The sequence below is a fragment of the Sarcophilus harrisii genome, chromosome 1 (assembly GCF_902635505.1).
Source record: "Sarcophilus harrisii chromosome 1, mSarHar1.11, whole genome shotgun sequence".
NCBI classification, from domain to species: Eukaryota; Metazoa; Chordata; class Mammalia; order Dasyuromorphia; family Dasyuridae; genus Sarcophilus; species Sarcophilus harrisii.
In genome coordinates this window covers 654,925,289-654,953,028 of record NC_045426.1, presented here as the reverse complement: position 1 = coordinate 654,953,028, position 27,740 = coordinate 654,925,289, and the positions used below count along the sequence as shown (strand labels likewise).

The window sequence follows — 27,740 nt, the reverse complement described above, 5'->3', positions numbered from 1 at the left end:
GTGGAGAGAACAGATCCTGGTTACAGTGGGAGAGAATGGCAAGAACTGCAGACAAGGTCCTCCTAGGAGACCAGAAGGCCTGCAAATGTTGTTTTACAAACAACAGAAGGGTGTGAAAATTTTATAGCATAATATTAAAAAAAAAAAAAAACTACTATGAAAAAGGAAATCAAATTTATTTAAAAGTAAAAAACCCACCCATACTTGCTCAAAGGATTATGGTTATGGGAACTGGAAAGATGCTTCAATCACCTAGTTCCACTTTACTTTACAGATAATGAAACCTGATTTCCCCAGGATGGGGTCTGAATCCAAGTCCTCTTGACTTTCAGTGCAGTGCTCCTTCTACTAGGCCACACTGCCCCCAGGAGTGAGGTTGGAGGGGCCTGGAGATATCACTTGAGTGCCCTCGCCCTTGGCAGAGTGCACCAGCCTGAGTCCACATGCTGTCTCAAACCAATTCAGCTGGGCATAGGCTCCACCTTCACCCTCTTGGGCAGCCGGGGGGCAGGGGGCTGCTCCCGTTTGCCACCTTCCAGCTCTGGTCTGTGGCGATGGGCAGGGGGCTCTGTCTTGGGTGCTGAGGGCAGGTCTGGGAGGGTGGGGAGCTCAGCCTTCACTTGTTTCAGAAGGGGCAGCAGAGGTGGGGCCCGTTCCACCACAAGGGGCCCCTGCCATTCAGGGATCTCCAAGCACAGGTGTTTCATGAGCTTGGCCATGACATCATCGACGTAGCCATGAATTCGAAGGTCAGCCTGGCGGTCCTGGGAGGAAAGGGGAGGCAGACCTAAGTGAGGGGAACCTGGCCGGCTGAAAGATGAGGTCCAGGAAGCTGCTGAGGGGCACAAGACCCTCTTGAGAGGGAAGTACTCACGTGCTTGGTGGCTTGCAGGTTGACTATGACCAGGCGGCCTCCTTTGCGTTTAGTGAGCAGAGGCAGGTTGCCACTGGGCCGGATCTGCAGTGACGTACCCAAAGTAATAGATAGATCGGCATTCCTGGAAATTAAATGGGAAACCTCAATACCCTCAGTTCCCTGAATCCCCCAGGGTCTGGACCTCCCCTCTATCTCCTCACAATGGTAAGACACAGGGATGAAAACCCTCTTATCTTGCATTCTCCCCCTCCCCCAACAAGGAGAAGCGTAGGGAAAGAATGCTGAATGCTGCCCGGGCTAGAGTTTTTGTGTTCCTTCTGCCCCTTGGGGTTTTGAGCCTGAGCTTCTTCATCTGTTGAATGGGAGAATAACCCCCATACCGACCTTCACAAGCTTTTGTGAGGAGTACTCAATGAATTTTTAAATGTTATAGAAAAAAATGAAGATATTAGTATTTTATCATCCAGCCTTCAGTGCTGTCAATTCTGGCTCCAGGAAGTCAACCAGCATTTTAACATCACTACCAAGTGCCTAGCACCGTGCTAAGCGCTACAGATACAAGAAAGGTAAAGAAGGTTTAGCACTTTCATAGGAACTGAGTTTTATGAGGGAACAATATGGAAAACAGCTCTGTATAAACTGCAGCCTGGATAGATTGGAGACGGACACAGAGGGGAGAACGTAGCATGGAGGGGAACTTTCAGGAAGCACAGAAGTGGAGCTGAAGAGTGAGAAAATCCCAGGATCAGGCAGAACCAGTGACAATTCCTGGAGCAGAGAGAGTCTGCTTCTAGGAGCCGAAAAGAAGCCAGTGTCACAGTGTGACACTGGGGACTGAGATAAGGCCTATGAATGACATGAGCAAGACCGGGAAATAAGAATGTATAAAGAAATAGATACAATAACAAATAAAAGCACAAACTCTAAACTACTGGGAGTTTTTCAGTAACATGTATACAGCAATTAAAATCAGTAGTATCTGAGTTTAACCTTCCTGGATTTCCATATCTTCCTTTGTAAAATAAAGAACTTGGATTCAATGGCTGTTGGGACCCCTTCTAATTCAAGTACCATGATTCAAAATCTGATTTGTGCTGTGTCTCCTTCCAATTTTTGCTAATTGTATAGGGAGTAAGAAAAGTAGGGAGGAGTCAAGTTATAAAGGGGATTTTATGTTTGGTCTGGGAGGACAGAGAACCACAAGAGTTAACTGAATAAAGAAATTATGTGGTCAAACTCAAGCTTTAGAAAGATCCATTTGAAGCTGAACTGGAAGATGGGCTGGAGGGGGAAACCCAACTAGCAGCTATTCCAAGAGTCCAGGAATGAGACAATGAGGGCTTGCACCAGGGTGGTAGCTGGACCAGCGGAGAGGAAGAGCCCATGTAATAGCTTTAGCCTTATCCAAAAGCCTACTAGCTTTTGCTTTTCTGGCTCTAGCCTTTCCCCTTCCTCATTCATTGCCAAAGGCCAAAGGTATTCCCCTCTAGCCCCAATCCCAGAAGGAAGAAGGACAGGGCAAGGAGATGAAAGAGGAAGCAGCAAAGTATTCAGAGTTTATCACACCTGCAGGCTTCATCAGCAAGGTTGAGGTCTCGATCAGGCAGGGCATCTTCCCAGTCCAAGATGGTATCTCTCAGTTCCCCTCTAAAATGAGCAAAGAGGAATCCATGAGTGACTGAGCACCTGTGACTGGCTGCCCACCATCCTCAAGCAAAGTCAGAATGAACTGCTTGACCCTAAACAATCAGTAGAGCATCAAGGAAGAAGCTAGCAAGAGCAGAGTTGTTGGGAGGAGGGTTCTATCAATTGGCCTGAGACACCTAACTGCTCTAGGAGTGATTCTGGTTAATGATAAGGCAGAGCAGAGTTGGGGGTGGGGGGGATATGAAGTCAGAAAATCTGGATCTGGCTCTCACCTGTCTGCTGTGACTGTGGGTTCTAAATCATCCCTAACCACTGCCTAGCTCCATGACCTTGGCCAGGTCACTTCTCCTGCACTGGATAATCTTTAAAGGTCCTCCATAGCTAAACTAACACGACTGTTATTCTGGCAGGTGCAATGAGGGTTATCATGCAGTAAGAGCAACAAATAAGAAGAGTCTTCAAACTACAGGGATTATCCACATTGCTCAAGGCAGAGGCATCCAAGGGAAATGTTAAGTGAAAAGACAATATAACAAAGATAAAGTTAATTTGTGGTTTTCAAAGTCAATATGCAGCCACAAAGCTCTGCTTCTATTTGAGTTTTAACTTCTTTCCTCTAGAGTGTTAGAAATTTACTGCAGACTGAAAGTATTATTCTCCCAATAAAATTTTCCTCTGCTGTGCCCTGGAGTATTAATAGGATGGAAGGTCTTTTTGCCTTTGCCTTCCAAGAACCACAAACAGTACCTGCTGGGTGTATGGCAGCAGCCTGATAAATGCATGTCAACTGAATGGCGAGAGCCTGGCAGCTTCCCCAGGTTAAGCTGGCAGAGCTAGGGATCCAGTCTATGCTATAAAGGGCAGATGAGGGGCCCGCTGAACAGCTACCTCTCCCACAGGGAGTACTTCCTTGCCAAAGCCCCATGAGGCCAGGGAGCATAAGGACAATGCATCCTTTTTCACATATGAAACTGAGCACAGAAAAGTGCCATCACACAGCTAAGGGGGCATGGGAGTTAATCACAGACCCAGGGATTCGGACCTCACACCAGAAGGAAGCTCAGAAGCATCTAATCCAACCCTTCATTGTAGAGAAAAGAAAACTGAGAAGAGAGCAGAAGTTATTAGAACAGCCGGTTTCTAAAACTCCTCTCAGTTTCCCAAGCTCATGGGTCACTCACCTGCAGGCCCGAAGGCCTCGGGCCTTTGCCACAGTGCACAACCGTCCTGTTGCCTTGAGGCCCATGCTGCCCACCACCACATCACGTACATACTGCCTGAAGAAGAGAGTCCAGGAATGAGAGAGGGGACAAGAGATCTGGGGGAGATCTGCACATGAGCTTGGCGAATTTTCTTCTGACATATACACCCTTATATCAAGTACTTTTGCCAGTTATTCAAATGATAAATCTACCACCTGATCAGTCTACTGTGTGACCTGCTCTGAAAGTAAAACTTTCCTCTCTTCTAGCTCTAGGTTGTCCAGAGCTTGGCAGAGCTCTTCTCCCAAAGATAGCTTCAACAAATTAAATTTTATGTGATGACCACAATTTCCCATTACATTAATTAATGTAAACCTTACTTTTAAAAATAATTTTAAATTAAATTAAAAATTAAAATAAATTAAAATTTTCCCCCCATCTTTTTGAGAGAACTGCAATCTTCTTCATTTAGGTAGGCACTTTACATCAGGATGCATCTCACAATTCATCCATGCCCTCTAAAATCGCAAATATGCCAGGTATGATGTCCAACATCTAGAACTCCAGCTGAGTGTTATGCTGGTGCATTGTTGAGCTCAGAATTTCTGAGCTACATTGGTAAAACCCCAAGACGAGGGCCACCAAGATTTCTACAGAAAGGTGAATCAGCCCAGGTCAGAAGTGGGGCAAGTTAACGTTTCTAGGCCAACAAGGATTGAGATAAGGCCTATGAATGACATGAGCAAGACTGGGAAATAAGAATGTATAAAGAAATAGATACAATAACAAATAAAAGCACAAACTCTAAACTACTGGGAGTTTTTCAGTAACATGTATACAGCAATTAAAAACAGTAGTATCTGAGTTTAACCTTCCTGGATTTCCATATCTTCCTTTGTAAAATAAAGAACTTGGATTCAATGGCTGTTGGGACCCCTTCTAATTCAAATGCCATGATTCAAAATCTGATTTGTGCTGTGTCTCCTTTCAATTTTTGCTAAGGTGTACATTATCAAACCTTACTGCTGTTACTCATAATTCACACCATAGAAAGCTTTATATAGGATAGTGCAAGAGCAAATTACTTTAACCAATCAAAAATGTTAATCATATTTATCAAAATGGGCACCCCTTCATCAGGAACCCTATTAGACATTGCTTCCTTAGGGACATCCAATATAACTTACATAACAGCTTTAGTAGTAGACCCGTTTTTAGCTCTGGATCCTTGGTAAGTTCTAGGCCTGCCTGGGCTCATAGCTTAGGAAAGGCCTAGAATTGGACTGGCTGAGAAGCCATTGGGCCTGCTTCCCTAGAGCTTCTTCACCAGCCCCTGCACGCTCCCCATCTCCCACCTTCCATCCTCAGGCAGCTGGAGCACTCACGTCTTACACTTGGCACATTCTTCCACAAACATGTTCCCATGGAGTTCAGCCAGTTTGTCCCTGTGGAAAGGATGAAGCATGGTGGATGGGACCTTAGAGCTAAAGCTTTCTCGGCCTTCAAAGTCCAGGGTACTCCTCTACCAAGAAACCAGAGACTTTGGAGTTAAAACTCTGGGCCTTGCCAGTAAGCAATTTCTTGAGTAAGTAATTTTTTCTGTTCCAGTTTCTAGGTTACATTTAGTTATTGCTCCTCCTTCTCCGAGGGCTTTAGAAAAATGATATGGAAAGCTACCAATGTTCTAACAATATAAAAGCTTCTTGCTAGAATTATTCCAAAGTGTTGGAGACCCCTCAGATATACAAAAGATCTGAGAGTTGTTGGGTTATAGGGGATTCTAAGGAGAGGGCTCCTTCATCATACGACTCTAAAGGAAGTCTGGGGCAGTGACCCTCTCAGGCATGCCCACTGTCCGTAAAGATCCACACATTAACTCTTAAGCCTGATTCAGATATACTCTGAATTTTCCCTCAGACTCACTCTACTTTGTTTCTCTTGTGTATTACTTGTGTATTTTCACACATCAAACACAAAACCCTCCTCTTTCATAGAAAACTTTTAGCTATTTCAAATTTCAGCTTAATAGAAGTACAGCAATGGATTCTTGCTCTCAGACCAGATTATATCTGAGGCGGATCATAACTGATATTTATAATGCCTGAAACAAACAAAAAAATAACGTGTCCCTCAAACCCCAGTCAAAATGCATGGAGGAAAGCTGAAAGAAGAAACCTGAAGTCCTATCTCAGGCTGGAAGACTGTTGAAGGGGTCCTTATTCCCCTAAAAATTTCTTCACTAGAACAGAGTATCAGGGAGATCCCAGATGGTCCCTGACAAACATTTAGGGGAATTGGAAATCAATGGGAGAGGGATCTGGAACCTGTGCTTGTCTTGACTCTGGATTCCAAAGAGGGAATTCTTGCTTGCAGGGTTCAATGATGGGGTGATGAGATGTTGAAAGTATGAAGGAAACATGGATAGGGAAAAAAGTACCTGGGGAAGCCGGAGCGCACGTGCAACCCATCTACATTCTGGCTCACCAGGAACTTTAGGATGCCCACTCGCTCCAGTTGCAGCAGGGCCATGTGGGTCTTAGAAGGCCGGGCACTCTCAAATGTTATGTCAAACTTGGGTGCCAGACCCTGTTCCTCCATGGTCCAGACACCCTGGGGACCCCTGGAGTGAAAAAAAGAAAGGATAGGACAGGGGAAGCAAAGGAAACAGAGGACTGGCTAGAGAAGAATTTTTGTTACCTGTATCTTTCTTTCCTTAATACCCAGTTATGAATCTAGCTTCCCTGCTCGGACTAATGAGCTCCTGGAGGCAAAAAGTCTGGTTGAACCTTCATTCTCATATCTTATAAACAATACATTTCTTCAGCATTTTCTTTAAGGTTTTTTTTTTTTAATAACAAAATACAGTCATACAAAATAAATTCCTTCCTGTCCATGTCCAAAAACTTTCTATAAACTTAGAAAGTGAATTTCTTACAACAACCCTGTGAGGTAGATTGTACAAGTATTATTGTTCCCTTTTTACCCATTAGGAAGCTCCAGTTAAGTGGCTTGCCCAGTACCCCACAGATAGTGAGAAGAGAACTAAAATCCAGATGTTCTGCCACCAAAATCCGTGTTCTTCCCCCCTGTCCTGTTACCACTGTGGAGTGGTTAAGTCAGAAAGCTTGAGTTTAAAATCCCAATTCCAACACTCCTAGCTGTATCATCCTAAGAATCAGAAAATTACAGAGATAAAAGGGAGCTGAGAAGCCGGTGCATCCAGATTCCCATACAGTACAGAATTCCCTTCTTACAAGATTCCCAAATAACTGTTACGCAACTTTTGCTCAAATTATTTCCAGTGATGAACAATTCATTACCTTTTAAGCCAGCTCAGTCCACTTCTTCCTTATTAGGAAGATGAAATGAAATCTGGCTACTGGCAGGTTCCGTCCATTGGTACCAGTTCTGCTCTCTGAGGCCAAGTACAGAAAAAGTACCATCCAGAAAAGTAGGATTCTTCTCCCATATGACAACTTTTCACATACATAAAGTGATTATTTCCCCTTTGAGCTCTCGCTTGTCTAGGTTGAACCATCTAATGTCCTCATCGTGTCCTTGCATAGCATCCTCTTCACTGCCTTCCCCAGCCTGGTTACCCTCCACTAGACACACTGCAGTATTCAATGCCCTTCCTAAAAGGTGGTGCCCAGAAACAAACACTACACTTAAGGGCAAAACAATATTTAGAATGACTTGCAAAAAATACAAATAAAAATCAAGAAAGACTGACATTTCAGCCTGCTGCCTCACCAGTTCTTCCTATCCTGAGCTCTTTTCATGGAATCAATTCAATGATCACTAATGGTAAGAACATCCAACAAGGACTCCTAAACTAGATGAATTTTGAAGAGACAAAGGGTTCAGGTTTTATCTTAGATAGTGAATCCCATGTTATTATGACCACCTACCAGTGCTGTTTTCCCTCCCCCCCTCCCCCCCCTTCCCTCACCTGAAGTCCGGGATGCCTGAGGAAGTGCTGATACCTGCACCTGTGTGAAATACCACATTGGAAGAACTCTGAATCATCTGTGCCAGCTCCCATACTTTTCTGTCTAGCTCTTCAGGGGAGTCGAAGATCTATGGACAAAAAAAAAAGGACCAGGAAGGTATTAGGATATCTGCAAGGGAATGAGATGCCAATCAATCTGCTTTCAGGAAGGGTTTCACCCACATGCCAAGATTATGGCAGGAAATTGGTTAGGAAGTTGAACCTTGAACAAGCATTGCTAAGAGATGAGTTGGGCTCAAGACTGAATAGCAGGAAGAAAGTGAACAGGATTACATTTTTGTGGTATTTCAATAATTCCAATATGTTCCACATCACAAATGCCTGGCCTTCAAACATAAACCACAACCTTGGAAAATATTAAGATTATAGTTGACCCCAAAGTCAATAGAAAGATAGAGTGTTCTGTATGAAACAATCAGCAGGATGATTTCAGAATGATCTGGAGAGACTTCAATGAAATAATGCTAAGTGAAGTGAGTAGAATCAAAAGACTATTGTACACGACAACAGTTTTATGTGATCAACTGAGATGGACTTGTTCTTTTCAACAATAAGGTGATTCAGACCAATGCCAACAGACTTGTGATAATGAAGAAAGCCATTTGCCTCTAGAATGGACCATGGGGACTGAATGTGGATAGTATTTTCACCTTTTTAAAAAAATTGTTGTTTGCTTTCTTTTTTTTTTCTTTTCTAATTTTTTTCCCTTTTTCATCTGATTTTTCTTGTGCAACATGATAAATGTGGAAATATGTTTAGAAGAATTGCTCATGTTTAACCTATATTGGATTAGTTGCTGTGTAAGAGAGGAAGGTGGGGGAAGAGAGGGAGAAAAATTTGGAACATAAGGTTTTGTAAAAGTGAATGCTGAAAACTATCTTTCTACATATTTTGAAAATAAAATTATTATTATTTTTTTAAAAATCAGAGAAAGAATAGTGGGCTGGTAATTTAGAAAGACAGAAGGATAGTTAGAAACACAGGGAAAAGATCCATATAGGAAATGTGTTTTGCAGGACTACAGATGTATAACTTAGGTCAGATTGTTTGCCTTCTCATTGGGGGGAAGTGGAGAAATGAAAGGAGAGAATTTGGAACTCAAAATTAGAAAAAAAAAAGTTAAAATTGTTTTTACTTATAATTGAGATTAAATAAATATTAAAAAATTCATATACCAAGCTGGACAGATCCACTAGGGAGGACTTATGAAAAGGCCAGGACCTACAGAGCACTGAATCTTTCAAGAGGTTGAGATGCACCAATAAAGGAAATATCTACATTAAGGAGATAACAGAGTTATAACTAAAGTAAATAAATGCCTCCCCTTTTTCTAACCATCTCCAGAGAAGCTGACCACCTGTTCCCACCATACTTTCCTTAGTAATGAGCTCTAGCAGCTCAATATCAGGCTATTTCTGGCAGTTAATCCTGTGGTTTCCACATGACATTTGTTTTATTTTCTGCCTTACCTGAATTAGGGTCAAATCTTCTTCATCTTTTACACAGAGATTAATTGTGCTTTAAGTGACTGACCTGCAAATCTAGATTTGTTTCTTTTTTAACTTGAGTTCCAGAAAGCATATTTCTGCAATTCTACTACCAGATTATAAACTTCCTGAAGACAGGAGTAATAAATGATTTATCTTTTACCTTTCCTAGGGACAGGGTTAAATGAATGAATCTCTTGGGGATTTGGAAAAGGTGCAGTTGAAGGAATCAGAGATTAAGAGCTGGAAAGATTTTACAGGTCAATGAGTCTAGACATCTCACTTTATAGATGAGAAGACTGAGACAAAAGAAAGATTGATTGATTTGCCCAGGATTGCACAGCTAGTGTCTGAGGCAGCATTTGAACTCTATTCTTCCTGATCCCAAGTCCAGAATGCTACCTACTACCCCACTTAAAGGTTTCATGGAATCTGCTCCATCTCTCCTGAGTTCTCCCATCATCATACAAAGTTCAGGGAGCTTCATAAATATGTGGGAACAATGAAGGTTCACATTTACATAACAATTTATATTTATGAAATAGGCATGTGAAGCAGGTAGTAATAGAATGATCATCTTCATTTTGTAGAGAAGGAAACTAAGGCTGAAAGGGTGAAGGGACTTGACTGTCCCTGTCATACAACTAATAAAAGTCAGCTAACCCCTCTAAATGATGAACACACATAAGGTCTCTTCATCCACAATCCACTGATTCTTCCACTATACCACATCTAGTCCTGAAAGAAAAGTGAAATTGGTATCTGTTTTTCAAACATTTATGAAACTCCTACCATTTGCAAGGAACTGTGTTCCACATAGGGAACACAAATATATTTAATGTAAACTTTAAAGTTTTGTGTCTAGGATGTTTTTTCCTTTCAGTTACTACCTAGCTGGTTTGTTTCCACCTAGAGAAATGTGATGTGATAGCTGTGTTAAAGAGAAAGGAGTATCTTTCTTAGAGAGAAAAGTATATGAGCTCAGGAGTGAGGGAGAGGGAAGACAAGAGGAGATGGAAGAGTGATTAACATAGAATTAGTGGGATCCTAATGTGAGCTCACCTAAACTATGTAAGTAATCATTCATTAACTCCTTCTCTGCTCCAGCAGGGTTGGCTGCTAACACATCTCAAGCCTAGTTCCAGTGTTCATGTCAGGTACTCTTTTACCTCACCTACAGTTTGAGGCCTGTCAATTATCTCAATATGATTTCTGACTAAGATGTAGATACCAAATGGGGATGAAGAATCCTGAAAAAGTCTTGGCAAGCCCTCACACCAGAGCTGCTAATTCTCTCTGAACATTCTATATAAATAAGATAATATATGTAAAGCACAGCTACAAAATATTGTACACAGTGACTGGCACAAAGGCAGCCCTTTACAAATATTAGATGTTATTACTATTAAGAGGTAAGATTCAATTTTACCAGAAGTCTTCAAGCAAAGCCTAGAAGGATCATGTGGTGAAGATGCCCTTTTCAGGATTCTTAGCCAAATACAAGTGCCTATCGAGAGATGGTATTTCCTAAACATAAGGTCTCAAAGGAAGCTTATGAGAATCCTACAACTATGAAATTCTGGGTTTCAGGAAGATAACATTTTGAATGACACAGGATTTGAAGCTGTATTTCCTATTTCCTGTATAAACTCAATTTAAGAAAAATAAGGTTCTGAGAGATTAAATAATTTGTTTTGGGTAGTAAAAAGGCAGCAAAAGGCAGAACTGAGATTTAAATTTGGGCCATTCTCCTACTCCTGGGTTTTAAAAGAGTGGTAGAAATCCAGCCACAGAATCACCTGGACACCCAGAACAGCCCCTTTTTTTATACAAGCACCCTTCTAAATTCTTTGATTCATTCTGTGTTCTAAGTTCTTTACAGCACTGATATTTCATGCTTTGTAGCTTTCAACTCTGACATTTTAAGTTCTAAAGTCTTCTGTTATCTAGTCAGAGACCTTGTTTTTCCAAATGACATGTATTCATACTTCCCAATCTACCCCCTTTGTCTTCTGACATATATAAACATATATATGTACATAATACATTAATGCATGTACAAATATTCACACATATATCCCCTCATACATAAATGTCATACATAGCTACAACTATACCTCAAGGTCCAGCTCAAGTTCTATTCAAGGACTTTTGAGTCCAGCCAATTGTCATTCAAGCCATCAATTAAGCACATCTTTATGCAGGGCCACAAGTTAGATATACTTTAATTTATGCATATTTTTTTCTTCTCTCACTCCCTTCCCCCCAAAAGAATGTAAGCCCTTTGATGGTAGTGCCTAATACATAGAAGACACCTGATAAATGCTTATTGATTGGTTGAAATTATAATAAAATGAAGTCTAACAATATAAAATTGCTTCCTACTGAAGAAACATGAAAAATCTTAAAAACTCCAGTGTTTTGTCTTAGGGAAAGGAACAAAAATAACAACACATTCCTGCTATTTCTTTCAGGTTCCCAAAATGCTTTCTTCCCCACAATGCTATAAACAGCAGTAGTCCAAGGATAATGTCCATTTTATAGATGACAAAATTAAGACTTTGAGAGTAATATTAAGGTAGGTGGCCCCATGGATGAGCACGCCAATTTGCAATCATCAGGAAGATGGGAATTCAAATTCATCCCCAAATTCTTCCTAGCAGTTTTACTGGGAATAAATTAACATCTTACTTAACATCTGTTTGCCTAACTTTTCTCAGATGTAAAAATGGGAATAATAATAGCACCATAATTATAGCAGCTAATTCCAAGAGCTATTGGGAGGATAAAATAGCATCTATACAGCACTTTGAAAACTTTAAAAAGCCATATAAATGCTGGTTATCATTGAATGAGCTGAGCAGGATCCTAGCTTTCTTCAAGATCCTGCTAAAATTCCATCTGCTCCAAAAAGTCTTTCCTGATGCCCATTACAAGGAGCGCCTTCCTTCCACTGACTAATTCCAATTTATTTTTTATATATCTTGTTTGTACGTAATTGTTTCTCTTTTTGTCTCCCCCCGTTAGATCGTGAGCATCTTGGAAGCAAAAACAATCTTTGCCTGAGTCCCGGCACTCAGCATGGTGCCTGGAACACAGTAGGCGCTTAATGAATGCTTACTGATTGACTGAGGGACTGACCCAGTTAGGAAGCATCTGAGGCTGGACTCAAATCAGGTTTCCTCCCTTTCAGCATTTTTTTGGGGGGTGGGAATGAGACCATTCTCTATCCATGTCCACCCCACCACCCACCCACCCACCCATTAAGAGTAATGTGGAAACAGAGACGGGGACCCAGAGAGTCGCATATGAAAGGAGTGCCTCCATCTCAGCATCAGCATCCTTTCTTCTTCTCCCTCCCCCCCCCCCATCCCCAGGATATTGATGGGGGGACCTCTAGGTTGAAGAAAGGGTAGGAAGTTGGTCTATACGAGACAAGTAGTCAGCCCATCCCGAGGACAGCAATGGGGGGGACGGGGAGGGGGAAAGAGAGTCAAGGCCGGCTCAAAGCGGCGCCCTTCAGCCCACATGCTGGGGGAGGGATGGCGGGGACCCCGGCCCAGTCCCTCCAGGCCCCGCCTAGCCTCACCTCGGGGAGCCCGCACTTGCCCTTATCCGCATAAGGCGAGAGCCCGGCCGCGTAGTTCACCGACATCGTCTCCCAGGCCGCGGCCCGGCCCGGCCCGGAGGCCCCCTCCCCCCAGCCCCTTCGGGTTCAATAAAGTTTTTCTTGTCTAGGACACTTCCGCCGGAAACTCTCTTGCAGGGAACAAGGCAAACCCAGAGAAAGGTTTGGGAAGAGAGGGCGGGATTTAAGGGTATACGCCTGAGCAGTGACGTGAGTGGGAACAGAGGCGCTGAAGGCCATCTTGATTCCTGGCACAGCCTGTTTGAAAGTTTAAACATGAAGCGGGGAGGGGTGGGGTGGGGTGGGGAGAAGTGGGGGGGGGGGGAATCCAAGATGATCAGTGGGCATGCGTGGCAGTGGCTCGCCTTCTAGACCTCGAGGCGGGAAGACTTGGGTTCAAATATCATCCTTGCTTCTTAAAGTAACAGCCTTTGTATAGCGCTTTAAGATTTACGAAGCTCTCATTTTACCTTGAGTAGCTTTTGATTTTTATGTTTTTATTTATGTGGGTGAAGAGTATGACTTCTGCTTCTGTGCATTTATTAGACCTATTTGAAATTAATATAGCATCTACTTATTGCTGAACTGAAAGCTAATTAATTATAGTTGGGATTTTAAAGTATGTTCATCCAGCTACTTGGATTTTCCCCCCCACGTTTTATTTCTGTTCTCTAATGGTAAGAATGACATTTTGAAATTAAAATTGTGTGTGTACATGTGTGCCTGCGCATGGAAATACACATGAGCGTGCACGTGTTAAAGAATTACTAGTCAGCAATATTTAAAAATAAATGATTGGGCAAAGAAAAAAAAAAAAAGATTTGCAAAGCCCTTATCTTCACTTCCTTCCCCTATTTAATATTTGGGAGACTGCTATGATGTTGAGGCTGTTTGGCAACTTTCAGAAACTTAGTTTCCACATCTGAAAAAAATCCCACTAAGACGGATATAAGTTATCTCATTTGATCAAAAAAGTGGAATTTGGGCTTAACGAATCTCTCTGAGCTTCAGCTTCCTTATCTGTAAAACAGAGATGAAAATACCTGTGGTGATATCAGATGTAGAAGGACAGCTTCAGAGTCAACCTGGGTTAAAGTCCTACCTGACACGCCCCACCGTGGGCTCCTGGGCAAGTCACTGGCCTTTGAATGCTTCAGGCAGCTCTCTAAAACTATTAGTTACAACCGCAGTTACATTGTTGCAGGCATCAGCAGAGTGTATCTGCACTGGCAAGTCCCTAACATTGTTGCAGGCATCAGCAGAGTGTGTCTGTACTGGCAAGTCCCTATACTGGTGAAATCACAGGTTATCCCTGCTCCCCCAAACTCTTCTCTTTCCTAAAGCTGTGTGTAAAGCACTCTCTATAAACCTAATTATTATGAGTAACAGAGCGACTGTTAGGTTGTTTTTTTTCTCTGAATTGGAATCATAAACATCCATCAGTAGGTAGCCCATAGCACAGAGGTACTGTATAAATCATTTCCCTCAAAAAAAACCTGGTCTTTCTGATGCCTCCTCCTATCTAATTCAAAGCTATAAAGAGAATTCCAGAAGAGGGAATAGCCTCAAAAGATATTTAGTCTAACCCAAAACTGCATAAAAATCTACACTATTGATGGCGAGTCCTTTGTAGGAACATCTCCTGGACAATTGCTAAAAATCTGCCTCTGAGACTTGTGCCCATTGTAAATTGTCTCTTCTACATGAGAGCCCTTCAAATAAATGCAGGAAGACAAGGAGCAGCTGTGCTCCATCTCTTTCCATAGGGACTACACTCTAATAGACTACAGACTACAGAAGCTCACTTTTTAAAAAATACACATTATTTTATGAATCATGTTGGAAGAAAAAAAGTCAGAACAAAAAAAAAGTCAGAGAGGAGGGGAAAAAAGCAGAAAAAAAAAAAAGAAGTGAACATAGCATGTGTTGATTTACATTCAATCTCCCTAGTTCAAAATTCAATGACTTAGATTCAATCTCCATAATTCTCTTTCTGGATACAGATAGCATTTTCTACCCAAAGTTTATTGGGGTTTCCTGAGAAGAACCAGGTCTTTCATAGTTGATCATTACACACAGAAGTTCACTCTTGAAAGGCATCTTCAAGTTATCAGAGTGGACCCCAAATAGCTAGAACTAATATCTGAGCTCCTTTTTATTCCCATTCCCTTCCTTCAAGCAGGAAATTGGATTGGATCTTTTTGACACTTTTAAACCTTGATTTTCATATTTGCAAAATGTTTCTCTAGTCACCAAAATCCTGTCCTGCACCTAAGGACTTCATTTTAATTTTCATTAAAGACTTCATTATGGCATGGAGTTATCCCTGAGCTCTCCAAGCTTACGTCTGGATAGTCCAAGCTCTGAAAGATTTTGACTGTGAAAAGGCTACAGATGCTGAAAGGTGACAAATGGTGTGAAGAAGTTCAGAAGCAAGTAATGTTCTTTATATCCATGACAACTTAAGACACTATCTACTATGGCAGAGATTCTCAAACTTGTTTTGCTCCTGGCACAGTATTATTTACTATGCAAAGATGTGGCACATTAATTTTAAATTTCTAACACTATGGAAAAGGCAAAGACTTGTAACTGCATAGTTTCCTTTCAATAAGAGCAACTATTTTTCTTGAGACTGAGTCTTCGTTTTTTTTGTCCAGACTAGAAGTGCATCAGTCACTCATGGATCTGATCTCAATAATGACTGGTCCAGCTTTAACTGCTTTCTTTTTCCAATAGGAGGAGATTTGGAATCCTTGTGGTTTTCTGCTCTAAGGCACTCATTACACTGGTACCTGGCTTAGCATGGGCACCCTACTAGTCCAACCTATTGCAGGTCAGAACCCTTCAGCTCAAGTGATCCACCATTCTCAGCCTTCCTGTTAGTAGAAATGACATGTATGTTGGCACACACATATGTTTTTGCCTCATCCTTCACAATGTCAAGGGATATTGTGTTTTGAGATTAGTAGTAGGCAAATGTTGTTTATTTTGTGAATAAATACTTCTCTGGTGGGTAAGAATAATCTATACTAAACGAGATAATTTGTTGTCTTTTATCTGCAGTAAGGTAGCATACAAATTTTCCCAGCATGCCAGTATTGAGGTGTGAAGGTAGTGCAAATGTTATTGCTGAAGAGATCATTCAAACCTTTTAAATAAGGGATTATTGAGATGTTTGGGTGTAAGATATACCACTTACTTCATAGTGCCATTTTGAGAAAAGTGCTTTCTAACCCACCCAGTGCTTGAGAGATTGGAATTATAAGTAATATAATTCACTCAGTATCCACAGTCATAAACAAGGATGAAACTAAGTAAGAGATCTTTGCCTGTATTCCCATAAGATCATTCTTTTTCTTCTTCCTGGTCTAACTTCACTTATATCATCTGGAGAAAGAAGTATAGATTCCCCATTCCACATAAATTCCTTCTCAGAGCTGGGAAAGGCAAGGCTCAGGTCTGTGCTTCCATAACATCCTTTCCACACAGCCAAAGAGCTAGAAGACTTTTGAAGTCTAGGGACTCAGGGACTCCCATTGCAGCCCAAGCTCTCACCATGCTTGCTGTAGCTTGAACAGGCCCAGAGCAGAGGATGGTTGATCTAGGACAAATCCTGGAAATTTCGAGTGGCTGTACTAGGAACTAAAAGTGGAATTAGCAGAATGGAAGCCATCAGAACGGGGACAGGCTTGAATCAGAGGAGATTGGCGGCAATGGCCACTTCTATGAAAACTTCCAGCCTCAGGGAGACTAGCATAATATGGTGCTAATATCCAGTGTTTCTCCTCTGTTTCTGTGCCTGGTTGCCAAGCCAATTTCAGCAAATTTCAACCCTTTCTCTGATCTCTCTTCCCCTTTCTTTAGATCACTTCCTAGAGGCAGGAAGACCTAATTCAAATCTAGCCTCACATAGCATTAGCTGTGTGATCCTAGGTACTTTATTTAGTTTCTGCCTACTTTAGTTTCCTGAACTGTAAAATAGGGACCATAATAGCACCTACTTTCCAGAGCTATGGTGAAGATCAAATGAGACCAGATTTGTAAAGTGTTTAACACAGAGTATTTGGCACATAGTAGGTACTTAATAAATGTGTGTTTCCCCTTCCTTCTCTCTGGCTGAAAAGAGATGGACTTTTCTACTATAGCCTTTCGGTCGAATGCCTCACAAGAGCATTAAAAAGTAAACCATCTAAGTCCTATGAATAAAGTAAATTAGTCCTGGGAGGTTTCCCAAAACAGAGCAGGGGCTTAGAGCAGAGAAGAAAGGTTTAAACTATTTTTGTAATTTTTCAGCAACCTCTAGGTCATATAGTAATAATAATAACAAATAGTTAACATTTATATAGCACTTACTATGGGCCAGACACTATGCTAAGCATTTTGCAAGTATTAGTTCATTGATCCTTACAACAATTCTGGGAGTTATTACCATTTGCACAGATGGGGAAACTGAGGTAAGCAGAGGTTGTGATTTTTTCAAGATCCCACTACTCTTGAGTGCCTGAGACTTATTTTGAATTCAGATCTTGTTGACTTCACATGCTCTGTGAACTATGGTACCACCTCTTACCCCTGGGTTCTCCTATCATATCTCTAGATCTCTAGCTCTAGAACTTTTAGCTCTATAACTCCCAATTATAGAACTGGGAGCCAGACAAATATGTCTAAGCTTGGGAGAACTCAGAATATGGGAAGGGAGAGTGGGAATGTTCTCTGATAATAAGAGATAATAAGATAATAAGAGACTGAATGAAGCATTTGAGAAAGTCAGGCTGCCTTTAGAAAGAAGGAAAGAAGTGGGGTAAAAGAGAAGAAAGGAAGGAAAAAAGAAAAGAAAAGAGGAAGGAGGAAAAAAAGGAAAGAAGGGAGGGAGAAAGGAAAGGAGGGTGGAACAGAAAAGGAAGGAAAGAAGGAAAAAAGAATAATAGAAGGGTAGGAAGGAAGGAAAGAAGGAAGAAAAAAGAGGGAGGAAGTAAAGAAAAAAGGGAAAGAAGGAAGGAGGAAGGGAAAGAAAAATGGAAGGGAGAGAAGAAGAAATAAAAAGGAGGGACAAAATAAGGAAGGGAGGGAGGGACATCCACTTAACATGCTAGAGACCTTCCATTTCTCCTGGCATGGCAATGATATCAGTAGAGCACTCACATTGTCCATCTGTCATCCTCTACCTTCACTGGAGGATCAACCCATCTTTTCTTCCCAATATATATTTTTCTGATGACATCTTTTAGTTCTGTGCTTCTTGAAAAACATTGATCATCTATTGCTTCTTGCTTCATTAGCAATATTGATTTCAGTACTTGAGAGCCTGTCGTGTTCCACACCTCTCACCACCTTACAATATCAAAAAAAGTTGGTATAAAAGAGACAGACCTTTGTTTCCTAGGAAAGCTCAAGTTGTTTTAAGGGAGCTTTTCATTTTCTTGAAGACAATCCAATTCTCTTCATGTTTAATAGTAGGCCCAACTCATCATTCATGAATACTGTCTGTCCCAGATATAAATACCAATGGACAAATTCTATAGAAAATATCTGTGACATTTCAGACAATAGACAGTCTTCAACCATTTGGCCCCCTCTTTATGGATGATGAAATTCTACCCCTCACCTCCACCCTTTTTAAAAATGGACAATAAACACTGTTTTGAATGGTTACCTATATCTTCCAGAAGGCTCTGAAATGTTCCAGAGTTTGATGCCATCAGCACAAAATCACACTTCATTCTCTCCAAAGTCACTAATGATCTCCTAACTGCCAAATCTAATGGCCTTTTTTTCAATCCAGTGACATTGTACAACTTGTGCTTATTCAAAAATGATATTCCATCTTCATCTTCTTGTTCATATTTGGAACGCTCTTTTTCCTCACTTTTAATTTAGCTCCCCTGGCTTCCATCAAGATTCAGTTCAGGTCCCATCTTCTTCAAAAGCCCTGCAAATTGGTAGTGCCAAAGGCACAGAAAGGTGAGATAGGGTGTTGGGAGTGAAGGACAGAGAAAGGACCACTTTGGCAGGATCATAGAATGTGGAACAGAGAATAATATCCAATGAGTGGCTGAAATGGTAGGACTTTAGAAGCCAAATAGAAGAATTTATATTTTAATCTAGAGATAGTAGGAAACACTGGAGTTGGTTGAGTAAGGGAGTCAAACACTTAAAGAAAATTACTTTGGCAGGAGTACGTAGAATGAATTGGAGTGACAAGAAGCTCACAGAACTGAGATAAATTAGGAGATTGTTATGATCATCTAGGTGAGAGATGATGAGGACCCGAACCCAGATAGCAATTGTGTGAATGGAGGGAAGGATCAAATGTGAGAGATGGCATGAATGTAGACATGGCAAGATTCGGCAAGTGACTGGATATATAGGCTGAGGAAGAGTAGGTGTCAAAGATAGTGTCAATGTTATGAACCTGGGGCACTGGAAAGATGATACTGCCTTCAGCAGAAGTGTTGTTCTCAGTGAGAACCAATGAAATCACAAAGATGAGGACTTGCTTCATAAATTGGATTTAAATGAGGCAGAGCAGTGCAAAGCCATCAGCCTCACCCTCTCCACCAGAATCTTTGGAGTTCAGTAGCAAGGTAAAAGTCAAGATGATTGGTGATGACCCAGAATGTAGTAGGTGACCTTGATCTTTTAAAACTAAGGTCTTTCCCAGGTTCCAGTTTGTCTGAATCAATACACATTCAGTGAGTAAGGGCTAAGTAAGAACTGAGACAAAAGATGGCCTGGTTTGTCATCATCAAAGAATCAACAGGAAGAGGGAAGTTTGGAATAGGGGAGGTTTTAGGTCAGAGAAAGATAATTAATTCAGTTTTTGAAATGTTGAATTTAAAAATTCTTCAGGACATCCAGTTCTCCAAGACACCCAACAGGAAATTAGTGATATGGAACTACAACTCAGAGGAGAGATTAATTTACTTTCTTGATCTGGGAGTCATGATTATTATAAATATAGTCCTTAAACCTATGGGAGCTGATGAAGTTACTGAGTATATATAGAGAAAAGGCTTCTACTACTTTCTTCACTTTTCAGTCAGTAATAAGATAGTAAAGATATGGGCCTATTGTGGAATATCGATTATGAAAGTCTGCCCATTATCTATTATTACTCTCATTGGAGATGCATCAGTTCATGTGCAGATAAATCTCATAAAGGCTTTGTTGAGATGGGAAAGTAGTCCTATAGGTCAGTAGTTGATATTTGTGGGTCTGAAATTCTCTAAGCAAGGGAACTCTTGAGTTCCCCATCTCCCATCTCCAACCAAGGGCAAGTTAATTATATCAAAGAAAGGCAGGGAGCTCCATTATGATTATATAAGTGGTTTACTATTCATATGGATTATTTACATAAGGGTAGTCTTGAGAGGATGGCTAGATTATTCAGTGGGTCCCCACAAAGACCTCCCCCAAATCCCATGATAATTATAGAAATCAAAGGGAGGAAGAGCTGCAAAGCATCAGTACATGTCATTGGGGATTTGCATTAATGCTTAGTAAGTAGTTCTAATTTGGGCCTGAGTCCCTGGACTCTGAAGTCACGCCAGCACTATTAGGTGAGTGCCTAGACACCCAAGGCTAAGTGGTGGACTCAGTGAAGATTATGTTCTGATCACAGTGTCCTTGTTATATTTTGTTATAGCTTGCAACTGGTTATTATATCCTTGTTATGGCTTTCAACCCAATAGGACCCCACAAGGCCATGTGCTGGTCAGTTTGAGTAAGTTCCCAGGCACACACAAGGTTATTTTTTAGGCACAGTGTTCCCGTAACAGTTTTTATTCTCCTTGGAATGGCTTTCACTACAGTAGTACAGCTTTCACCAATCTGGATCCCACCATGTTTTTAGGTCATTAATTTTTTCTTCAATATTGGAAAGAACTGAAATTTTCCCCATGTCTTTGACATCTTCTTCAGCTATCTTATGAAATACTCTCTCAATGCCCTCACAAGTACTTTAAGGTCAGTCTCTTATTCCTATCATTGTTCTCTTTATTCTTATTTCCATTACCTTCTGCAAGTACATCTGGAACTATGATAATAGAATCCCAGTATGGCAGCTCCACTGTCCTTGGCAGTGAAAACAGTTATAAAAATTTTGTATATATTTTCCATTTTCCTCAGGGATTTCTGTTTTGGCTCATTTTCATCTTCCAAATGTCCTCAAGATGACTTTGCTCAGTTGGATCTTTGAGAAAACATTCTATAAACTAGCATTATCCTTCCATGGCTCCTTTTTCCTTTATGAGGCAATACTTCTCATTCTCAGCGATCAGTCTTCATTAAGATTTTTTTGCGAACCAGAGTTGCCTTTGGCTGTGTCCTCCCTTCCTACCTGGCAAGGAAGTTAAGTGTTTGCTGAGTAAGGTGTTTTTTATGATGTTTTAGTCTCCTTGTTAATGGTGATTGATTTATATGTATTAGACTTCTGAATAAAATTAAGATGATTATTGTTGAAATCATTTATGCGGTCCTTACCCACTTTTCCAATATCAATTGCTTCTTTAAATGACTTAGGACTGAGTTGTTTCAATTGTTTGCCTATCTTTTTTTCATTATTCTTGTAGATTTTGGCTAATTCTGATTCTTGTTCTAGGAACATAATGTTCTGACTGTATACAGACAAATTCAGTGTTCAGATTCCACACCAGTAATGAATCTTTTATTGTCTATTAAAATATAAACAATTTCATTTTTGTGTGTCTGTGATATCCTTTGGTATTATCAAATTATCAATCTGTTCTTTTAGCAAAGAAAGTGTTCGTGATTTGAAGGGCTGAGGTTCCTTGGTAGTCTCCCAGTCTTTGGCCTCCCTTATTCTTCCTCATCCATATTTTCTGACATTTCCTGCCATGCACTAAACATTTAATAAAAGCTTGTTGGTGGACTGAAATCTATGCTCTAGAGTCACAGAACTTTCTACCTATGTAACCTCGACAATCATTGACTTTTTTTTTTGTATAATGAGATAGTTGAATGCAATATCTCAATTTTCTTCCAGCTCTGAATTGTGTGTTCCCATAATTCTCTGCCACAAGTCTAGATGATAGAAATGGAGTACAATGACACCAGATGCCTTTCCCGCCAAAGGCCTGCCTCTGCCTCCAAGAGGAGGCACTGGACCAGAAACAGGCACATAGGCCCCTGCCCCCCTCCACATGCACACATCCAATCTCCTCACCAGCAGCCTGGGCTGAGGCCACCTGTGTGGAGTCAGGTGTCAGACCGGGCTAAAGTAAGGAGACACTGGGGGAGAGCTGCCGCCCAGTGCTGTAACCAGAGCCAGGAGGCCCTGCTCGGAGCTCGGCTGCAGAGCAGGTAGGAAAGCAGAAAAGGACGGTGTGGGCAACGAAGGCCACTCTGTTGTGGCCTTGGGGATTGGGACACCTTGTTGGAGTTTAGCCTCTCATGGGGGTAGCTCCGGCACCTTTGCCCCTCACCTGGATAAATGTGGTTGGATGGCCGGATGTCTGCAGCCGTGCCTGTGTTTGGGGGGTTTACTGTGGAGAGCTGTTGCCTCCTGGGTTTGTAGCCTGAGACTGGGACTCAAGGAGGGAGATGGATTTTTTTTGGTGGATCAGACACATGATGTCAGGTCATCAGGTTGGATGGCCGGAGGGGGGGGCGGGGGGGAGGGAGCCTTTAATTCCAGGATGAGGGGTGGAGAAGAAACAATGATGGCCTCAGACTATTTACCAGCAACAAGACACCCAAGGAAGGGTCCTGCCTTGGAGCCAAGAAAAATGGTATTCAGGTCCGTTTTCCTCCCTGGATCCTTTCCCAAACCTCACAGAAATAAATACTCAGAAGCAGACAAAGACACCCAGGGGAAGATGCCCACATGCATTCATTGTCTCATACACACACACACACACACACACACACCTAACAAGGTAATGATATGAAACATAGTTAGCTTTTGGTGCTTTCTCTGTCATTCCTCTCACCTCAGTGTCTTCCTCCAAAAACCATTCACTCCCTGAGGTCACTATTAGTACTATTACATTAAAGTTCACGGAAGAAGGTTAGTTTGAGCTTCCCAGGAAACATCGCTGTTGTCCACAGGACCTTTGATGTCCATTCTGTCCCTGTTCTAATGGTAGAAATTTCAGAGCAGATAGGAGGGGAGGAGGTCCTCTGGAAAAGAGGAGAGATGTTTGAACTCCTGGTAGAGCCCATTTTGTCCCTTTACACAGGCAGCTCTTGGCTTTGCCTATAATCCCATCCCCAGAAGGGATTTATCCTAAATGTCCCCAATTCACTGTTATCTAGTGGGAGGAGTCTCCGGAAGGAGCTCCTACAGGTCTCAGCCTTCCAGGCTGGACAGCCAGCAGCCTGTCTCCTACTTTGGCTAGGGGGGGCAGGTGTGTCTATTCAGGGCTATGCAGAGGTAAATGACCTAAAATCAATTTCAGGCATTCTCTTCCCTGGAGGACATCAGGCTAGACAACAATCCCACTGGGTTGCTAAGCACTGGACTTAGCTACAGGGCTACATAATGAGGATTTCCTAGAAGCAGAGAATAGGATCTAAAAATCAGGGACCTAGGAAGACATGTATAAACCTCAGAGTAAAAATACCTGGGTCTTAGTCCTGGCTTTGCCCTTGACCTGCAATTTGAGTCTGGATAAGTCATTTTCCCTCTCAGGTCTGTCTCCCATCTAACTAATGGGACTGATAGTCCTTGCCCTCCTCACTCAGAGGGAGTCAGAGTGTAGAAACACAGGATGTAGAAGGGACCTTAGGGTCCAGCCTCTCTGTTTTACAGACAGGAACATTGAAACTCAGAAGAGACTGGCTTGTCTGAAGTCACGCAAGTTGCTCAGGTCTTTGATTTGGAGACCTTCCATTATGATACCGGAGAAATATCTTCTCTCTGAGTTCACATGATGGGAAACTGCTGCCAAATATATATATTTACTGCAACATAGAAATTATTGAGGTGAAAACCGAGGTTTTATTATTATGCTCAGTCCTCAGAGAAAACCTTAACAATTATTAGGATTCTAACAGAATTACTTATGGGAAAAATTACTTCAGAGTAACAGAGAAATAATTCATTTACATACTGCAATCTTGTACATTTCTCTCAGGCCATAAAAGCTGGAGAGAAGATAGAACCATAATCTTGTACTTCCTTCAGGGTCATAAAAGTTGAACAAATTTAATTAAACACACTCACAATCTCACACATCCCCTATGGAAACAAATTTCATCAAATAATAGGTGAGCTAAATCAGGTTATAAATTAAACTACATTTAGAGGATTCACACACAAAAAAAACTGCCACCCAGGAGTCAGTGACAGTTGAGATTCTTCTTAGGCTTTTTATCTAAGGAATGCTTAAGTTTTTAAGTAAATTTGTATATCCCAGCGATTAGGTTTTGATTAGATGAAGTTAATATTAATCAAAAGATTCAGGAGGAATAAAAAAAATTCTCATAACAGATATATAGTACCAACCTTGAAAATAATTGCTAACATTTATAGAGTACTTATTATGTGCCAGGCACTGTGTTAAGTGATTGGATTTTTTGTTGTATTGTTTTTATTTTTTTTTCAAATATAAACTTATTTGATTTTCACAACAGCCATGAGAGGTAGGAAAATTATTATCTTCATTTTATATTTGAGGAAAGTAGGTCAGACAGAGATCAAGTGATTGTCCAAGGTCACACAGCTGGTAAATTTCTGGGATCATATTATCCTGACTCCAGGTTTAGGGGAGTCTATCCACTGTACCACATAGCTATCCCCACAAACTTTTGGCATGAACTTTGAAAAATATAATAGTAAATATGATAGTAATAATATAATATATAATAAAATATAATAACAATAGATATCATTTGCTTCAAGGTTTACAAAGTATTTTATATAGATTGATACATCTGATCAGTGGGAGAGCACATTAGAGAAACACAAGGGATTCTTATTTCAAGACCACATGGTAAAGCAAGCAACCTTTCTCAGACATCAGGAATGGCTACTAGAATTTCCCATATAGGAATTTATATTTTCATGTCATTGCCATACATTTGCATATATCTTCAAAATGGAATGGAGTTTCTGAATGACAATTCATGACAATGTTATGATAGAAAAAGTCCTCGAGGAATAGAAGCTAGAAGATCTCCACGCTGGTTTCTGCTCTGCTTCTGTCTAGCTATTCAAACTCAGACAAGTCATTTTCCTTCTCTAGCTCTCAGTTTCCTCCTTTGTAAGTGGAAGCAATTAGACTCAATGATATCCTAAGACTTCTGAACAGTCCTTTCTTCTCTAGCTCTGACATTCTTGCTCTGTCCCTCTGACTAAGGATTTGGGGTGAGAGGTGGAGAGTGGTAAGAGGTCAAACTCTTCACCCATTTGACAAGTTAGAATTGTTTCATTCTTTTTATTTGTATCTCCAAGTGTCTAGTACAGTGTCTGGCATATAACAGGCACTTAATAAATGTTTGTTAATTTATTGTTGAACTATTAGTCCAGAGCCTACCCCAAGATTTTGACTAACACCCCTCATACAACCATCTCTCCCAGGTTCCCCTGGCAAAGTCAGAAGAATCTGGCAGTAGCTATGAAGAGCCTTCGGGCTAGATTTAAAAAGACAGAGGTGAGTCCTAAGGGCTGGGATGGGAGGCCAGGAGATACCCACCAACCGGAGGTGTTGCTCCTCCCCAAAGAGTCATTTTACCTGAAGCATACTTGGAATTTCATCTCTCTCTGTGACCATCCTGGACTCCTGTTCTCAGAAAAAAAAAAAAAAAAAAAAAAAGCCCTGTTAGGGCCTGGTCAAGGCAGGTACCCTGCAGGGTCAGGGTCCTTGATTCCTGGGGGAATCTGTAGTCTGGTTAGGAAAACAAGACTCACCTGCATGGAACACAAAGATAAAGAAATGACTTAGAAGAATTGAGCATCTAGATGAATGGAACAGAAAGTGGGTGGCAGGTCTCATGACAAAGACAGAGTCATGGGATATGGGGGGCTTCTAAGAGAAGGGATGCCTTCTTGAAGAAGCTAAAACTTGGTTTCTAAAAGGATAAGAAGAGGAGAAGGTATGTAAGGCAGTGAAATATAGTGGGAAGAGTACTGAATTAACTTTTGTTGAAACCCCAGTTCTGTAATTTACTAGCTGTCTCTAGTAGGTCACTGCTCTATTCTCAGTTTTAGTTTCCTCATCTGTAAAATGGGGATAGTCCAAATATTTATATTACCTCCTCCATGGGAGGGATCCAAGGAAACTGCCTCATAAACCTTAATATGCTGCAGAAATAGGAGTGAGCACTTATAGTAATAATGATAACAGTAAATATTCCTGCTTTATATACAGAGAAAACAGCATGAACAAAACTATGGAAATAGGTGGAAGCCTGCAATGTTTGGGGAAAAATAAGGAGATAAGTCTGGGAAAAAAGATGTTAGGGAAGCATTCTATGCCTCAGAACCCCTAGATCCATGGAAGTTTCCTCTCAAGGGCTACCTAACATGTGAAGCCTTTCCTAATCCCCCACAATTGTTAGTACTTCTTGCCATATACAAACACAAAATAAATTATTTTGTCTTTTATAGATAGGTGTATGTATACTCATACATAAGAATATATGTATATACATATATATATATGTCCATACATGTGTATATATGCATACACATACTTAATCAGAGTGTCCCAAAAAATCTTAGTTCAGAAAGTTTAGGATTGTACTAAGACATTTTGGGCCAACCTGTGCTGTATATCTACTTACTATCTATGAGAAGAAAGTAAATTCCTTGAGGGAACTATGGTCATTTTTGTCTCTGAAGCTCACTGCCCAGGAGGGGAAGCTGCTAGGGAGCACAGTGTGGCTAGAATACCAGATTTGGAATTTTGAAGATCTGTGTTCAAATCACAACTCCAATTCTTATTGGTTTATGACTCTATTCAAATGAGTCATTTGACTTAATCTCAATTTTTCCTCTGAGGCAATTGGGGTTAAGTGACTTGCCTAGGGTCACACAGCCAGGAAGTATTAAGTGTCTGAGACTAGATTTGAATTCAGTTCCTCCTGACTTCAGGGCTGGTGCTATAACCACTGCACCACCTAGCTGCCCCAAATGACTTAATCTCTACCTCAGTTTCCTCAGTTTTAAACCTTCCAGGGTTGTTGTGAGGTTCAAGTAAGCTAATATTTGTAAAGTACTTTGCAAACCTTAAAACAGTATCTAAGAGCTGGCTATTATTATTATTATTATTATATAGTAGGTGCTCAATAAATACCTGTTTAATAGAGAGTGAGACTAGTGTCAGATCTTGGAGACCCAGGTATGCCGGGTTCCGGAGTTTGTGCTTTGTCCTGTGGACAGTGGAAAGTCACTTAGCAGTGTGAGAACAAATGATAGAAGATGAATGTGGTTGCCTCTGCAGGCTGGACAGATTGATAGATTGACAGAAGAGACAGAGAAACTGGCTGGTGCATCACTCCTATAGTCTAGGCAGGAGATGGGAGCTGGTGATAGGAAAAATTTGTAAATTTGTAGTGGGTGACTGACTGGCCTGGGGAGTGAGTAGTCTGAAATTATCTGGAGATCTTGGAGGCTGACGTCATTGCCAGGAAAGTTAGAAGGAGAAACAGGTCTGGAGGATGAATTCCATTTTGGATATGTCATATTAGATGAAGCAATAGGACATCTTGGTAGAGCAGGCAGTTGGAAACAGAAGCTCATCATGGAGGCTGAGGTTGAAGTTGAAGTTGGAGTCACAGTTTGGGAAGTAATTCACAAAGAGGTGAAGTCAGGGGTGTGCTGGAGCCAAATTGTAGAGGTTATCAAGTCTATTATTAAATTTCCAACATGATTATTTACATATTGGAAACTGAAAAATGCTATAAATTCTAATTTTGAACC

General features: G+C 41.1%; 1 protein-coding gene across 2 annotated transcripts; it reads right to left on the bottom strand.

Annotated features, from left to right (window-relative positions):
* Positions 1–155: 155 nt before the first annotated feature.
* SIRT6 (sirtuin 6) lies at positions 156–13,004 on the bottom strand. Of its 2 annotated transcripts, XM_031947842.1 has the most exons (8): positions 12,815–12,998; positions 7,679–7,806; positions 6,164–6,346; positions 5,112–5,171; positions 3,706–3,801; positions 2,444–2,524; positions 875–998; positions 156–764 (listed from the first exon to the last, which is right to left on the bottom strand). In XM_031947842.1, exons 1-8 carry the CDS (start codon positions 12,878–12,880, stop codon positions 462–464), a joined length of 1,041 nt encoding a protein of 346 aa, XP_031803702.1. In that variant the 5' UTR covers positions 12,881–12,998; the 3' UTR covers positions 156–461. The 2 variants fall into 2 exon arrangements, with proteins under 2 accessions (XP_031803702.1, XP_031803703.1); XM_031947843.1 differs by lacking the exon at positions 5,112–5,171 and having other exon boundaries at positions 12,815–13,004.
* Positions 13,005–27,740: the final 14,736 nt, after the last annotated feature.

What these genes read in the sequence shown, in the direction of transcription:
- SIRT6 (XM_031947842.1), bottom strand. Translation starts at nt 12,880, where the DNA reads ATGTCGGTGAACTACGCGGCCGGGCTCTCGCCTTATGCGGATAAGGGC. An exon ending in TCAGGCATCCCGGACTTCAG is followed by an intron (nt 6,347 to 7,678) that starts GTGAGGGAAGGG and finishes TTTTCACTCCAG; the next exon opens with GGGTCCCCAGGGTGTCTGGA. An exon ending in CGAGGCCTTCGGGCCTGCAG is followed by an intron (nt 2,525 to 3,705) that starts GTGAGTGACCCA and finishes TGCTCATTTTAG; the next exon opens with AGGGGAACTGAGAGATACCA.